Here is a 15,774-nt window from a genome sequence, read left to right on the forward strand (position 1 = left end):
GCTTACAGTTAGTTCGAGAAGGTCCAAAAATTTATATCTCTCTTCATTCGTTTCTGTTATAAAATCGTTTTCGTTTGTAGGAGCATGAGCATTTATAATTGTGTAGGTTTTATTCATTGTTTCAGACGTCAGAGCTGCAATTCCTGGAGATATTGCTTACAAATTTGTTGAATCCATTATTTTTATATTCACTCTAAATCCTGCTCCAAAATGGGGACTTTGCTTCATATCCCTCCACCTTAGTTTCCTACTATAAAATGTATATTCTTGTGATTAGACGGGTCTTCTATCGTGTTTCTTATTTCTTGGTGCATTATTGAAATGTTTTGTTAACTTAATTCATCTCTGAAAGTCTTGAGTTTTCTGGTCGTAAGTAGTGAGTTTATGTTGTGCGCCGCTATATAATTTATTTTATTATGTTGAACCTTCTTTTTGTGAGTCAGTGAGCTTTTTGGTGATTGCAAACACTCTCATCATTGCTGTCTTCCAGTTGGCCACCCACAGAATCCGATTTAGCCTTTACCTGTCTTTTTGGGCAAGACGGTGGTATTTCTTTTCCCAAAAGACATTTCCTTACTTTTGTCGTTTTACAAGAATTGCAGCACACTAATTTACTGAAAGACAAGATTTTCACTATTGACTGGCTGTATTTATCGTTAATCTCTTTCGATTTCGAACTGATGCCATTAAGAAGTGCTTCAGGTAGAAAAACACATCAGTCATTTAAAAAAGTAAAGTCGAATGTCATTGTTCGCTAGTAGACTCCTGAGGGCAGGCTGAGCTAAAAGGATGAAATGGTTTTTCTTATCTTTTGCACAGCACGGCACGTTTCCTTCACGAATTGGCAATTTCGCGTCTTTATGTGTATCTGGAAAGTGAAGGCGACTGTAATGGCTGTATGTGCAGTGTGGTGTCATACTTGTGTTGGATGATGATGACAATGATGATGGCATGTTGTTGATGGTGACGGCAGATAAAGGGTGAAACTTGATACTGGGATATAGGCAACTCTTCTAAAATAACACGAATGGGGCCACCAAGCTTAACATCACACTCTCACGCACGGTCTACCGTTAACAGCGTCACTTGCCATCACCTCATCATACACTACGTACACTGGAATTTAATGAACAACGTTGGTGCAAAGACTGGTGATTCGGGACTTCATGTGACCACCTCTCAACCCTTTTTCCGTAATCCAAACGAAAAGCAGCAGACAGCACATGGCTTACGCAAGCAGTTACCTGTCCAATGGCAGTGACGATGCTAAACTGAGCTGTCGAGATCCGATGTATTCAACGTAGCAAGGGTATTCACTATTTCAATTGTTTCGTTTCCAGTAAATGTACATAGACAATGGCGGATTTTTCCGTTCAAAAATATTAATGGATACTGCTAAGCCAAGTCAAATACATTTATATATGTTCAGATTCTGCTGACAAATCTGGATTAACTGCATCTGCATGGCAGCATGATGTCAAAGTTGTCACATAACTGTACACTGCTGCGTGGTTCATAGGCAACAACGCAAGTCCCCTTTTTAAACAGCAATGACGAACGGCGACATAAATTTAAAATGAGGACAAGTAACTCTGACGAACACTGTATTCTGGAGTGGCTGTTTGAGTAGTTTTTATCACCGAGAGAGACAGTTGTGAGAATACCTAAATCTGCAGTCCCTTCGTAAGAAATGACTCATGCTATCGACTACATATCTGTTATTTTGACGCGAAAGTACCAGATAAAAAATCTATCAGTAAGCGTTCTGATGAGTCTTTTGGGTCTAGAGTAGCTATTGGAATGGCCTTTATGTTAACTGCTGTTAATCTCCTGTATTGACAGAGGAAGTTGTTAGTATAAAAAATATCGCAGAGCGTGAGACTGTTTTCTGCAGTGTCTGTAAAGGAAGTGACGAGCTTCATCATCTGATTACAGAAGTGTTACTTGGAGGTCAAAATACGCGACAAAAAACTATCACACGCTATTACAAACGTTTAATAACTGACAATTTATTGTTATCAGATACCTTTGACTGTTTATAAGTGACAACGAGCGCCGTTACAGCTGCAGCTTTGAGCATGGCGGCACGTGTGACATTATACCTGGAGATACTGGGAGTCGCCTGTCTGCTGGCGACCGCTCGCGCCAGAGAGGTCAACCAGTTCCCAGAGGGCTTTCTGCTGGGTGCTGCCACATCCTCCTACCAGATCGAGGGCGCCTGGAACGAGGATGGTGAGCGACACACTCATCTACGATACTCAGCAATTTCCAGATGTTTCTAGGAGAGTTAGAATCTGAGGAACAAGCTAATACAGAGCTCCAGTAATATTATTACTTCTTGTTTGCTTTCTTAATTGCCGCCTCAACGTTGGCCAAGTGACATTCTGAACACTTCTTATACTGTGCTATACTCAGATTCTACAAGACTGAGATTGCACTCATGTGACTCTTGACATGAAGGCATTTCATTTGATTTTCTGAAGAGAGGCTAAGCCCGTAACGCGTCAAATATAGTTCTTAACAACGAGAGATCTGCTGTTTCTAAGCGAACTATTACAACAGTGTATAAGATGTGTTCACAATTTACGTTATACGTCGCAGGCCTCTTACGCGACTTTATGTCGCAACTTATGTCAACTGAAAGTCTCGTCTGGGCATCGAACTCCTATAGATAATTCTGCTAAAAGAAGTTTTCAATGAGAGGGATTGATGTAGCACCTATCACTTTTCCGAAGTCATCTACCCGTTTTCCATTAAGTCGTAGACCCAAACTCATCTTCAGAAATCCTGCAAAGCAATTCGTTGCTCCATGTACCACCCATTTCACTCCATCCAGTTTAATTGTCGTTTACCCGTCTTTGTGGCCGAGGAAGGTAACGCACGCGTTTTTCGTGTTGCTCACGTGGGAGTAAGTCGGTTCGAATCTTGGTGCTGAATTAAATTTTCGCTGCCACTATTTCGTCGGCAATGGAAGGAGACGTCGTGGCATGAAGTTCTTAGCTAGTAGTCGCCGCGCCAGGGTCATTTTCGTGACGGAAAGGAGCCTGTGGGATTGGTAGATAGGGAAAACCTTTCCCATTAGGCGGATATACCTGCCTTTCGGGATCACCCAGTCAGTCATGCCAGAGGACTTTTCTTTACTCAGCGATCAATTTTCTTCTCATTACAACAAATCTGACAATTTGTTACGGCCCGTTGTTAGTCAATTTTATCCGGTAAATACATCATCTGTACGCACTTCATTCTCTAATGTTAGCTACTGTATGTGGGTCCTCCCGAAGACCTTAAGAGACATTAGGAAAAATTGTATTATGAAATAATAAATGTATCATGAGTATATCACTGCAACTAATTCTATTTTCTCCAGTAGCATTTTGATTATGCGTTACAGACATTATCTGTGCGATATCACTTGCGGTTACATTGTTAATATTTCGTAGTAAATTATTTCTAAATAATTATATTGCAAGCTCTTGAAAGTGTACTACACAGTGCAAAAACATAATCTCTTCAGCATCATTACCATGTGACGAACTGCCATTATGCTGGAGTAATTTCAGGAGAGGACATTTTGTTAATCAGTACAACAGAAAACCAACCACAATTTATAACATCCCTTTATTTTGTTGAAGACTAGATTTTTGGTACCCATTTTCAAATCATTCAGATACTCAAGATAGTATTTCCTAAAGTACAACAATCATGTCAAAACGACACACATATTTGTTTTCTCTGTAACTGTTCATTTGCACTTTCTCAAACACATGTGTTTGTTATCAGAACATGGTTATTATGTACTCCGAAACACTATTTTGACTATCTGGATGATCTGAAAATCTGTCCCGACCCGAAAATAGTTATCAAGTAAACAAAAATGAAATTTACAACATTATTTGTTTTTGCGCTGTATTGATTATCATTTTGGTTTAAAAAGAGCTTACAGCATCGGAACTGACAAGAACTATTTCCATACTGTACGAACAGAATGCCACCTTGGACGTAAGGCAAGGAAGTAGCTCGATAGTTTGAAGCACCTCCATTTAGGAGTGAGTGACCCTTGACACCTGATGCATGTCCTTTATATTTGTTGATGCATCATGATTTTAATAATAAAACTCAGACTCGCAAATTTAACAAGATTTTCTTCTCATGTGACCGTTAAAAAATTGTTTGCCGTGCAGAATTTCTTATTACAGCTTCAAATTGGTACTCTATTTTTTTTTAGTTTGATTCTGCAGTCTTATCAAACGTGTACACCATTTTGGTGTAGCATTTACTGCCGCCCTAATTGTATATATTTTAGTATGCTGACAACTATTCACTTCAATATAAATCTATCAAATTAACAATAACTGTTCATGTTTATACGGATGTGGAATTCTGTTATTCATAGCTTAGGTATCACAGATATTATATATACTTTAGTATTATTATTGCTGACAGTATTACTATATGTGCTATGTCGATCTTGCCCTTTTGGAAACTGAACATGATTTTTGTGGTCGAAACTGGAAGTTATTTTTTAATTCAGTAGTTTATCTAAGTTAACATGACACCCTACTACCCTTTTACCTTACAGGCAAAGGAGAGAGCATCTGGGACCACATGCTGCACGAGCATCCAGAGTACGGCAACAACGGCGAGAATGGGGACGTGGCCTGTGACTCGTACCACAAGTATGCCGAGGACGTGCAGGCGCTCAAGGACCTGGGGGTGAGTGTAATGCGGGAGGAAACCGGCGCACAGTGCTCTGTTATTGTGTAGTTCAAAATAGACGACATTATGAGAATGCTGAAGAAACCCGTTATCCTTGTGCTTTCTGATAGAGTTTCTTCTTTCCACATTCCACATACAATGACTCTCTGTCGTCACCTGTAGTGATGCACACCTAGCTGTTGCCAGAAAGTTAAACAAATATGTGTCTGACTCAGTTTCGGATATTACTCTTGAATAATCAGGTAAGCCAAGATCGCTAGCAATTTTTTTTATTACAGTGACTGGTTTCGGCAGATGCACGCTGTGATCCTCGGACCTTGTGACGTTATTAGTGTCACATGGTTGTTATAATAGAGAAAGTCACATAGTATATGCATCAATTAAAACGCGAAAAGGAACATCACCATGTCACAAATAAAATAACACACAATTAAAAATTACAACTTGTTGTGCCCGTGTCCCAGTGTACACTGATCTGTTGATACTACAAAAGCGACTTAGCCGGTATTATACTAGCTACGTCGCCATTGTGATGATGACCCAGCGTATACTAATAGCTTGACACCACAAAGGCTCAGATGGTTCAAATGGCTCAGAGCACCATGCGACATAACTTCTGAGGTCATCAGTCGCCTAGAGCTTAAAACTAATTAAACCTATCTAACCTAAGTACATCACACACAAGCATGCCCGAGGGAGGATTCGCACCTGCGACCGTAGCGGTCGCTCGGTTCCAGAATGTAGCGCCTAGAACCGGACGCCCTCTCCGGCCGGCTACACCACACAGGCGACCTAGCTAGTATTACACCAGCTCTGTCGCCATTGTGGAGTCAAGCGATTAGTGTACGTTGGGACGTGAGCACAACATGATATATGTGTTAATTGTATGTTATTTTCTTTGTGACTGTCTGATGTTTCCTGCCCCATTTTATTTGACGCAATATCACTATGTGACTTGCAGTACTGTAAGAAGCGTGTACAACTAATAATCTTACGACAGCCGACGATGACAGCGTATATCTGCCGAAGTAGGCCATTATAATGTAAAGAATTGCTAGCGATCTTGTTAAGATGATTCTTCATAAATAATATACACTGATCAGCCACAACATTGTGACGACCGACCTACTATCGATATAAACCCGTCAAGGTGATAGCAGCGCCACCTGGCGAGGAATGACTGCCAGTCAGACACACGCAAGGTGTGTGTAGCATCAATGAGCGTGCCGTCCGTGCGTAATTTGGAGGAGGCACGAGAGCTGACTGAGTTTGACCGACGGTGGTCTGATATGGCCCGGAGACTCGGCACGAGCATTTCGGAAACTGCATGACTTGTCGGTTGTGGTGACTGCCTTCAACACGTGGCGGAACCTAGGTGAACCACGTCCACACGTCCTGCGGTTGGGCAGCCACCCCTCGTTACAGATGTCGGACTTCATGGGCGGGGCAGAGTGGTAAAACAGAACAGAAGGCGAATTGTGGTGAACTTAACAAAGACATTAATGCTGGGCAGAGTACAAGCGTGTCTGAACAAACAGTGGACCGAATACTTCTAACGATGGGTAACCGCAGCCGACGACGCATGCATATGCTATTGTTAATACCACGACATTGGCAACTACGACTGAAGTGGGCTTGTGACCCTAGGCACTGGACGCTGGCGCAGTGGCAGAGCGTTGCATGGTCTGGTGAATCGAATCCCGATGCCTTCTTCATCATGCGCGTGGGAGAACGCGAATCCTTCATCTCCCAGGGAAAAAGTTCCTTGTACTTCAGAACGGAGACAAGCTGGCGGCGACTCCATTATACTCTGAGGAACATTCACGTGGGCACCCATAGGTCCAGTGGAGCTCGTACAAGGCACAATGATGGCCAAGGAGTTTCGTACACGGGTTACTTTAATACCTATAGGGAATATGGTGCTCACCGCATGGAAGAACCACCAACCAGATAGATCACATCTTGCTGGACCAGCGCTTTAATCATAGTCGTGGACGTCAGGTCGTACAGAGGACACGACTATGCTTCAGACCACTTCCTCGTTGTATGCATCCTTAAATTCATGTTCACCTATATGCATAAGAAGAAGGGGACACTACAACCTTCTTTGAATGTTCAGGAACTATAGGAAAGTGTCCTTAAAGAACAATATGCTATAGAAATTAAAAACCGTTTTGAGGTCCTAGAGACCCAGGAAGCAAGAGAGAACTTGGAGGAAAAGTGGAAAGAAATAAAGCCCACTGAGCTTAGTGTAGCGGAGGATAAACTGGCAAGGAATAAGGTAATGAAGAAGACGAAATGGTTCAACGAGACATGTCAGAAAGCTACAGAAAAGAGGAAGAAGGTGAGGGAAAAGTGGCTAGCTGACAGGGAGAATGAGCAGAAAACGGAACATTTTATCCACGTCAGAAGGGAGACAAGGCGAATCCTAACAGCAGAGACGAGAATATATCTAACCAGTCTGCTAACACAAGTTGAGGCAGAGAGCCAAAACAAGAATGAATTCAAGGCAAAAATAGCCCAATTTCTTATTAGAGATAAGAACGGCAACTTGATAAATGACAAGGAAGGAATCGTAGATAGATGGAAAGTATGTTTCTCAGAACTGTTGAATCGCCCAGACCCAGATGAGATGTTACCTGCAGACACTACGGAGGAAAGGGAAGATGAAGGAGTGTGGTAAATTAGTGAAGAAGACATGAAGATCGCAATCAAAGGATTCAGAAACAAAAAAAGCCTCAGGGGAGGACAGAATAACTTCAGAATTAATCAAGGAACGAGGTGAGAACTTACACTTAGAGATACATAAAGTTATCCAGTTGATATGGGAGAAGGAGACACTGCCAGAAGAACGAATGTTGGCTATAATATGCCCAATATTCAAGAAGAGAATCAAAATGGAATGTGGTAACTACAGAGGAATCAGCTTGTTGAATGTAACGTATAACGTACTGTCTATTATTATCCTCAGAAAATTGCAACCATTCATAGGCAACAACATACGGGAGTACCAATCTGGCCTTCGACCAAACCAATAGACAATAAATTACATTTTCATAAGACAATTGTTTGAAAACACTGGGAATATGATAAAGATATCTACAGCCTGTTCGTCGATTTTCCAGGTGCATATGACAGGCACCACAGGAATAGCCTATACAATGCAATGCGTGACTTCAGAACACGTGAGAAGCTAGTGAGAATGGTGCAAGCTTGTATGGAAGGGTCAAAGGCAGCAGTACGTTTCCGAGGAGCCACATCAGATACATTTGAGATTGAGAGAGGCCTGAGAGAAGGAGTTGCTATCCTATGTGTTCTGTTGAATTTCATCTCAGAGAAAGTAATAAAAGAGTGTTGACAACAGGAGTGGGCTGGAGTACAGATCGTCGGTAACTTCAGTTCTATCGCATATGCAGATGACGAAGTACTAATAAGTGAATAAAAACATGAGTTAAAAGGAATGTACAAGAAAATCGACAATTATGCACAGACGGTAGGGCTCAAAGTGAATCAAGACGAAACAGAGTTCATTCTATTACGAAGAAGCCAAGAGAAGGAAGAATCTCTTGAGATAGGTGGCAAGAGGTTTAAGAGAGTACACCAGTTCAAATACTTGGGATCTTGGTTTACTACGGACAACAACACAAAAATGAACATCAAGAAAGAATAGCAATGGGAATGAAATATATGCATTCACTCAGAGTGACGATCGGCTCAAAATCGATCTCAGTGAACACTAAGATATAAATCTACAACGCAGTAATATGCCCAGCAGTAATGTACGATTAAGAAACATGGAGCATGACTAAGCGAGAAAATTAAAAAACTATTAATATTTGAAAGAAGGGGAATGAGGATGATACGGAGACGAGTTTTAGATAACAGAGAATGGGAGGAAAAACGAGGAAATCTGCCTTCTGATGCTACAACAAACTATCCTGCGGAATATAAAGAGCAAAAGAATGCAATGGGTGGGTCATGTAGCCCATATGCCAGACGGAGGACAGGGGAAACGAAACACCAAACATCGCGTTTGACGACCAAGGCAGCGCTGGATGACGACGTGGCGAAGGATCTTGCAGCCCTGGGGACTGAAGACACATGGAGGAACCAGGCACTAAACAGGAAAAAATGGAGGCAGTTTGTGGAAGCAGCGCGGCGTCCGCAGGGCCTGTGATCGCTGGATATGTATCATCTATCTAGCGTATTACCAAACAACAAAAATTGTAGCCCTTAGCTAGAAGATAACACACAAGCTAGTTATCACAATGAATGGGCCATGCTGCTAAGATTCAATGATATAGATGGACAACAGAAAACTGGGATCATGATGAAGAGATCAGAGCCAGATGGAGCACTCACAAGCACCATCTAAAACTCAGGTATTTGATATATAATAGGAATCTCATTTTTCAACATGTTGGCAAGTTGTAAAGTGTCGAACTTATACCACTTCTGAACAGCCAGTAATCATAAAAGTAGGAAGATGCAAAGCAGAAACAGACGACATGTTTGAAAGTAATATCTGGAAAGATCTGGGATATGACCTGAACAACGTGAGGATTCATTAAGAAATAGGGTTTTATACTACATGCAATTTACCAACATATTCATCATGTTACAAGATGAATCATAATTACTGACATAACAGATAATTATTTTGTAGCCGTGCCTTAGAAAGCTGCAAAATATGTTTAGACATGAAGAAAGCAATATAAAGGTAATCTCAAATTTAATAACGCATGTATTTAAGAGACTACAGGAGCGTCGTGTAAACGATAAAATCAACACCATAGATTATTGGAAACGAAATGGAACTGCACACTAACGTCCCACATATAAAGCAACATAGAGAAATGAAAATTTTATAAGAGAAACAATAGAAAAAGAGGTATGGGAAATCTAAGATACAAACTTATTTTAAGTATTAAATTTTTGCTAGTGAATACGGCAGATGGTAGAGTAACGCCCTCATAGAGACACAGCGGTGCAAGCAGGTAAGTATTTCTTTAAATGTTTGTATGTATCAAGATAAGAATTGGAAGTATTTCTTGTTAATAATGAAGGCAATGAATTTCCATAAGTAACTACAAGCCACATATATGTAAGGCCATCCGAAGTCTGAAAAAGACCATATGTGACGAAGGATAATGTGGTTGTAATAGAACTTATTTAAATTGCAGGAAAAGTAATACAACAGAAGTGTGTAAATATATTCAAGGAATGTCATAGTTGTCAAACAGTTCTGCAATATAGAGAAAAAAAAACAATATAATTAGATGTAATACAATATAAAATTATATATAATATAAAATTATAGACCAGTTGATGAGAATTTGTTTTTAAGAGAGTCGAGTAGATAGAACAATAAACGACGTGAACATAAAGACTGAGAAATGTTTTTGATCAATTCATCTGAATTTGAAAATTAAGCTTCTTAAATCCACAGATCAGTGAAGAGACGCATAACACTTCTAGGTGACAAACGAAAGCTAAAATTGAAACACAGAGCAAATCGATGTGGAGGTCGTAATTGTGACCGTCATGAAATTGAGATAGTCATCAACAGATTGTGTATCTTGCTGAACAGATAATGATAGACAGAGGAGACACCACCACGGGTTTCAAGAGATAATGAAAGGCCAATGTGAAGACCTAACGACCGAATTCAGAAACGTGTCTAGAAACCTCTCGAACCTGGTATATTTACCTGTCGTGTCCAAATTATCTACCGACTGAGCTAACCAAACACGTCTGCCGCTATTCTGCACCTTCCTACCCTCTCCCCCCCCCCCCCCCCCCCTTCAGAGCTTTACCTCCACCAGTACCACGTCCCCTACTCTCCAAACGTCGCAGAAGTTGTTCTGCATACCTTGCGGGATTAGTACTCCCGGAAAAAGTGATACTTTGAGCCTAGGGGAGCGTTACCAGAATTCATCATGGAAAGTGCGGATAAACCTAAGGCAGGTGGTTGTTCAACACTGCCTATCAAATTACCAATGATGGTGTGAATGCTTCCCAGATACCATCTCCAGGCAGATTAATACATAAAAATACTGCAACCGATGAGGTACATTATACATTTAGATGTGTCATATAAATTTCACAGTGGTCTATAGTGACTTTTGCAAATTTTTTATATGTACTCGTATATTTGACAGCATCAGACGGCGAGAACTTATGCAGATCTTTGCTATTGGTTACAGTGAAACACGTCGCGAGTGTTACTGACTGCTCTTGAAATTTTCAGTTACTTCAGTCATAGTCCATGATACCAAACCGATAGTCCCTTGTCTTACAGACCGCTCCTGTCCCTTGTACATCCACAGCCGTTGACCGAATTTATTGAAAGAATGGTCAATTGCATTTCCGTTAGACCTGACGTCAACACACAATTATCTGACCAATTTCAAAAATGTTCCTCATTATTTCTTGACATTGTAATCAAACTAATGGCACTTCTTCCTTTGGCAGAGCGAAAGATTCCTGTACTTGAATTTCCTTTGTGTTGCTTTCACACAGTGTCGGCACTTCCTTTACAGTGCGCCACAGTCCTCCCTGATACCAGCCAAGCAGAAAGAACCATATTACGAGTCAGATTACCCTCCATACATAATCCTAAGGAAGTAACAGGTCCCCACTGTATTTTAGTGGGACACCTGAGTAAAATTCTTTCTCTTTTTAGGCCACGAAATGTCGGATAAATGTTAGAAGTCTCAGCAGCCGTCACTGTCGTAGACGTCAGATATTAAGGATTTAGCTGGAAACTACAAGGTTTAATTATTGATAAGTATTTATCTTCTACTTCTTAGTTCATCATCACTGTCTAAAGATACAGCCCTTTTCTGTACATGTTAGTATCTGTGCACATTAGCTTCTGACTTCACATTTTATAGAGGTGCTGTGGTGACATTCGATTGGTTGTTTCAGGCCAAAGTATACCGCTTCTCCATCTCTTGGCCCCGTATACTGCCCAACGGTGACCTGGACGTGATCAACCAGGCTGGAATCGACTACTACAACAACCTCATTAACCTGTTACTGGAGAACGACATCCAGCCAGTGGTAAGAATTTATTCACTGTTAAGATTTCTTCAATCTCTGACTACGGGTGGAGTAGAGTGTGCATTAACCACAACACTCCTCCTCGGCTACTAACACAGGCAGATGGTAGTACAGTTATACAACAAACCTCACATATGCTGAACGGGAAAAAGTGTTCACTCGAAAAATTCAAAATGCTGGTGAGGTAAAGTATTGGGCCCTCGGCCGCTTCCCCTATACTCTACTCACACACATAGTGGACTCTAGCTTTATAACATCAACAAAATCTTGAGCTAAAGGAAACCATAGATGTAATGTCCCAAACACAAAGGAAGTGATGACAGCAAAGTCTTTCCCTTATCCTATTGATGAAATAAAGCTAACTACTGGTACACAACTAACTAGTTATTTTAGCTGTAAATTCTTTCCTCGTTTTTTATCATAGGCATGACTGGTTTCAATTTTTAAGGTATTTGTCTGGTGAATAAGTGTTAATTCCTCTTCTACTTTCTTCCTAGCGAAATGTTACCATTAGGTTTTCATTGCACCTTGCTTAACAATAACAATTTTTTTTTGCGCCAAGCCAAAGCCATAAAATTAATTATCACTAGGTTAGACGAAAATTCCCTCCTAACTAAGCACCATTTAAAATATCCTAATTCAGAAGGCTGATAATACCGAGAAAGGAAAAAAGCAAGGTTTTTTCCCTGCAGTTGAGTGAACTAAAACGTTTTTATATATGAATGGATACTATATAAAGCCCACTTAAGTGAGTGGCAGAATATCTTGCATTTTCATAAATTTAGACAACATTGTCTATGGAGTGCAGCGATCTCGTGCCATATTTATTTTAAAGTCAACAGTCGAGATTGCCATAATATTTGTTTATTTACTGGTTTCGGCTTATGTTAAAACTAACTCCATCATTTTTGTGCCCATTATGGCTGGAGCTGGCGGCTCCTCGGTCTTCTCGTGATACCACGATCTTACATTGTTTGTTACTGTTTAAAGGCAAAGAACAGATGAAATATACCCTCAGGGCCACTATATTAATAACTAACAATAGATGCTTTACTGATAATTTAGAGTAATACAGTATATTATGTGATAATATATAAATCACATGTTTATTAATTGAAATGGTCTGTTCAGAATCCACTTCCATAATTTTTATGATTCCAAAGTTATTTCCCATCCCCGCTTTTGTTGGTGTTCGACCGCTCGGAAAAGTAAAGGAAGTCCTTAAAACACATTAAAATCTAGTATCCTATCTTATTAGTTTCCAAGACAAACTGTGCCACTTTCAAACGTTTTCTCCTTATTGGTACTTTACTCTCTGTGTTGTCTGTAATATCTGCATGCTTCAGTACCAACTGCATTTTTTAAAGGTGATGTTGTTAAGAAAGAATCGGAACAATGGAAAGCCGTTTTACAGTTCCTACTATGTTTAGTAGATTACTTGGTGCGGAGATTGTCACCATGGAAAAGTATCAGTCGTTTTGTTCATAGCCAGTATCTCTGCTTACAGGTTACGATGTACCATTGGGACCTACCGCAAGCCTTGCAGTACATAGGGGGCTGGCCCAACCCTATACTTGCCGACTACTTCCTCGAGTACGCCAGGGTGCTCTTTGACAACTTCGGCGACAGGGTGAGTTCCTGCATATTCAGATTTCTTCCACGGGTCTTCATAATACTGAGCACCAACAGTTTCTATAAAGCAAATAGTTTCAGAATTACCTCAGCCAGTATTAAAGATGTACATTAAATTAAAGAGTCTTGCCACTATCACAAGGTTTCCTTTCTTCAGTGTGACTCCCGAGGTAGGCTACAACCCCGAGTTTTATGCTAGAAAGCAATGAATAATTCCCAGAAGGCGATAGTTGCTTGGAGAATGGATGAATTTTCTGTTGAAATGTTAACCCCTCATAACTGAACCAAGATTAGAATTTAACGCACTCTCGATTCCAAGTTTTCCCAGACATGCTGCAAGCGCGGACTCCAACTACGGGAAAATAAATCGGCCCTTTCAGTGTAACTACCTCGTCTTCACCGTGAATCGGTGTAGTGAATCATGGAAAACTTAACTCAGAAAGGCGGGACTGAGATTTGAACTCCATTCCCCAAACATGTTTTTGACAGCTGACGAAGAGAACAGAGATATTATGTGGGCAGTGAAGGGCTAACGCCATATTGCATGCCAGATGAAAATCTGTTGTTTATGGGAAAGTAATAAGTAAAGAATTGGAGTTAAGTCGGTATATTATGATGTTTCGTAGTCATCTGCAATGTTGATAAAACCTAATACCTCTTGTAATTTCAAGACGAATCGTTTGTAAAAACAACTTTGGGTTCACGACATGCCCGTAAGACTGAGAGCAGCTGTGTCGTATGCTGCAGTGGCGAAGTGAGCTGGTGTTCACAAAGCAGTTTTAGGTGTAAGAGACTTGTTACAGACAATGTGAACCGATGACATAAGGAACAACAGAGCAACCCCTGAAACAATGCAACTAGCAGGAAGTTTCACATCAGCGCACACTCCGCTGCAGAGTGAAAATCTCATGCTGGAAACATCTTCCAGGCTGTGGCTAAGCCAGTCTCCGCAGTATCCTTTCTTTCAGGAGTGCTAGTTCTGCAAGTTTCGCAGGAGAGCTTCTGTAAAATTTGGAAGGTAGGAGACGAGATACTGGCAGAAGGAAGGCTGTGAGTAGCGGGCGTGAGTCGTGCTTCGGTAGCTCAGATGGTAGAGCACTTTCCCGCGGAAGGCATAGGTCCCGAGTTCGAGTCTCGGTCGGGCACACGGTTTTAATCTGCCAGGAAGTTTCATATCAGCGCACGCTCCGCTGCAGAGTGAAAATCTCATTCCGCAGTCGCCTTTACTTTGAGATCGCATATTTCCATAATATTAACAGCGGTGGTATGGATTTATTAGTCTGTTTTGCTGACAGACGTACTAATGAGGAAAAACTTAATTGGCAAATTTGAAAGTAAGCTTGAAAATCGATAGAAGTAAAACTAAAATTGAGTATTAGTGATATATCGACAAAATTACAAATTAACAAGCAGATCACGTGTATTAGTACTCACTCAGCTGAAGCTACCAATTGTACCTGGTCCAAAAGGTACATTTCAAAATGTACACTTCAAAGATTAGATAGAGCTTTGGATCCTAGTGGTAAAATGAATTGCTTCTCAAGTAACGGGAAAGAAAGTTTGTTATAGGTGGATACTACCATTCTTTCGAAGACCATTGACTAAGTTTCGTTCACCAAACTAACGGAAAAATGCATTTTGGTAATGACTAGGACAAACAGAAAGAAAAAAAAATGGAACAGGAAACAGGCCAGAATGGAGCCATAATTAAGGTCGTAATGGTAGGGAGATTGGTGGAACTTGTGGAAAAGCAAGTGGGTGTTAGAAAGACCAAGAAATATTCGTACTTGAATTAATAAGACGATGATCTGTAAGGTAAGTGCAGAAGCAATACGAATGCTGAAGTCCAATGCGCGGAAGCGGGTTATCTAGCAGTGGATGGATTGACGATAACGAAGATGATGTGTTGTTGAGCAACACACACAAGTCATGTCAAAATGGAATGTTCGCTTCAGGTTTACTTGTAACATAGATCATCTAAGACACCTTTCATGAAGAAAAGGGTATCACTGACCATAATAGTTTCTTCTGTACGCCGCCACCAGCTTCGCAACCTTAAATGGTCCGCTCATTCTGCTACTTCCAATGCTATCAGCTGTAATCAGCTAAGAGGTAAAACTATAGTCGTATGACATCAACGGCTGGGAGACCTGAAGGGCAGTTTCAGCCTCAAAAGTGTTGGAGATGATCAGCTTTCAAACGGAGAGGGTATCAGGTATAACTTTGCACAGTGGGTGACGATTTCAAACGGAGGAGGTAGCACATATAGCCTTTCACAATGCAAGATGAATTATGTAAAACAAGCCTGACACAAATGATGTTCAGTGAGCACCAATTTCACGACGTTTTACAACGGCTCGA

General features: G+C 40.7%; 1 protein-coding gene across 1 annotated transcript in view; it reads left to right on the forward strand.

Moving 5' to 3' along the window:
* Positions 1 to 2,072: 2,072 nt before the first annotated feature.
* The window catches only part of LOC126281477 (myrosinase 1-like), a 54,516-nt gene continuing 40,814 nt past the window's right edge, over positions 2,073 to 15,774 (forward strand). The window contains exons 1-4 of the mRNA XM_049980473.1: positions 2,073 to 2,232; positions 4,580 to 4,713; positions 11,647 to 11,781; positions 13,289 to 13,411. Coding sequence (XP_049836430.1) covers positions 2,079 to 2,232; positions 4,580 to 4,713; positions 11,647 to 11,781; positions 13,289 to 13,411 — 546 coding nt within the window. The 5' untranslated portion in view covers positions 2,073 to 2,078. The remainder of the gene's footprint in view (positions 2,233 to 4,579; positions 4,714 to 11,646; positions 11,782 to 13,288; positions 13,412 to 15,774) is intronic.

This window comes from Schistocerca gregaria, chromosome 7 (assembly GCF_023897955.1).
Source record: "Schistocerca gregaria isolate iqSchGreg1 chromosome 7, iqSchGreg1.2, whole genome shotgun sequence".
NCBI lineage: Eukaryota > Metazoa > Arthropoda > Insecta > Orthoptera > Acrididae > Schistocerca > Schistocerca gregaria.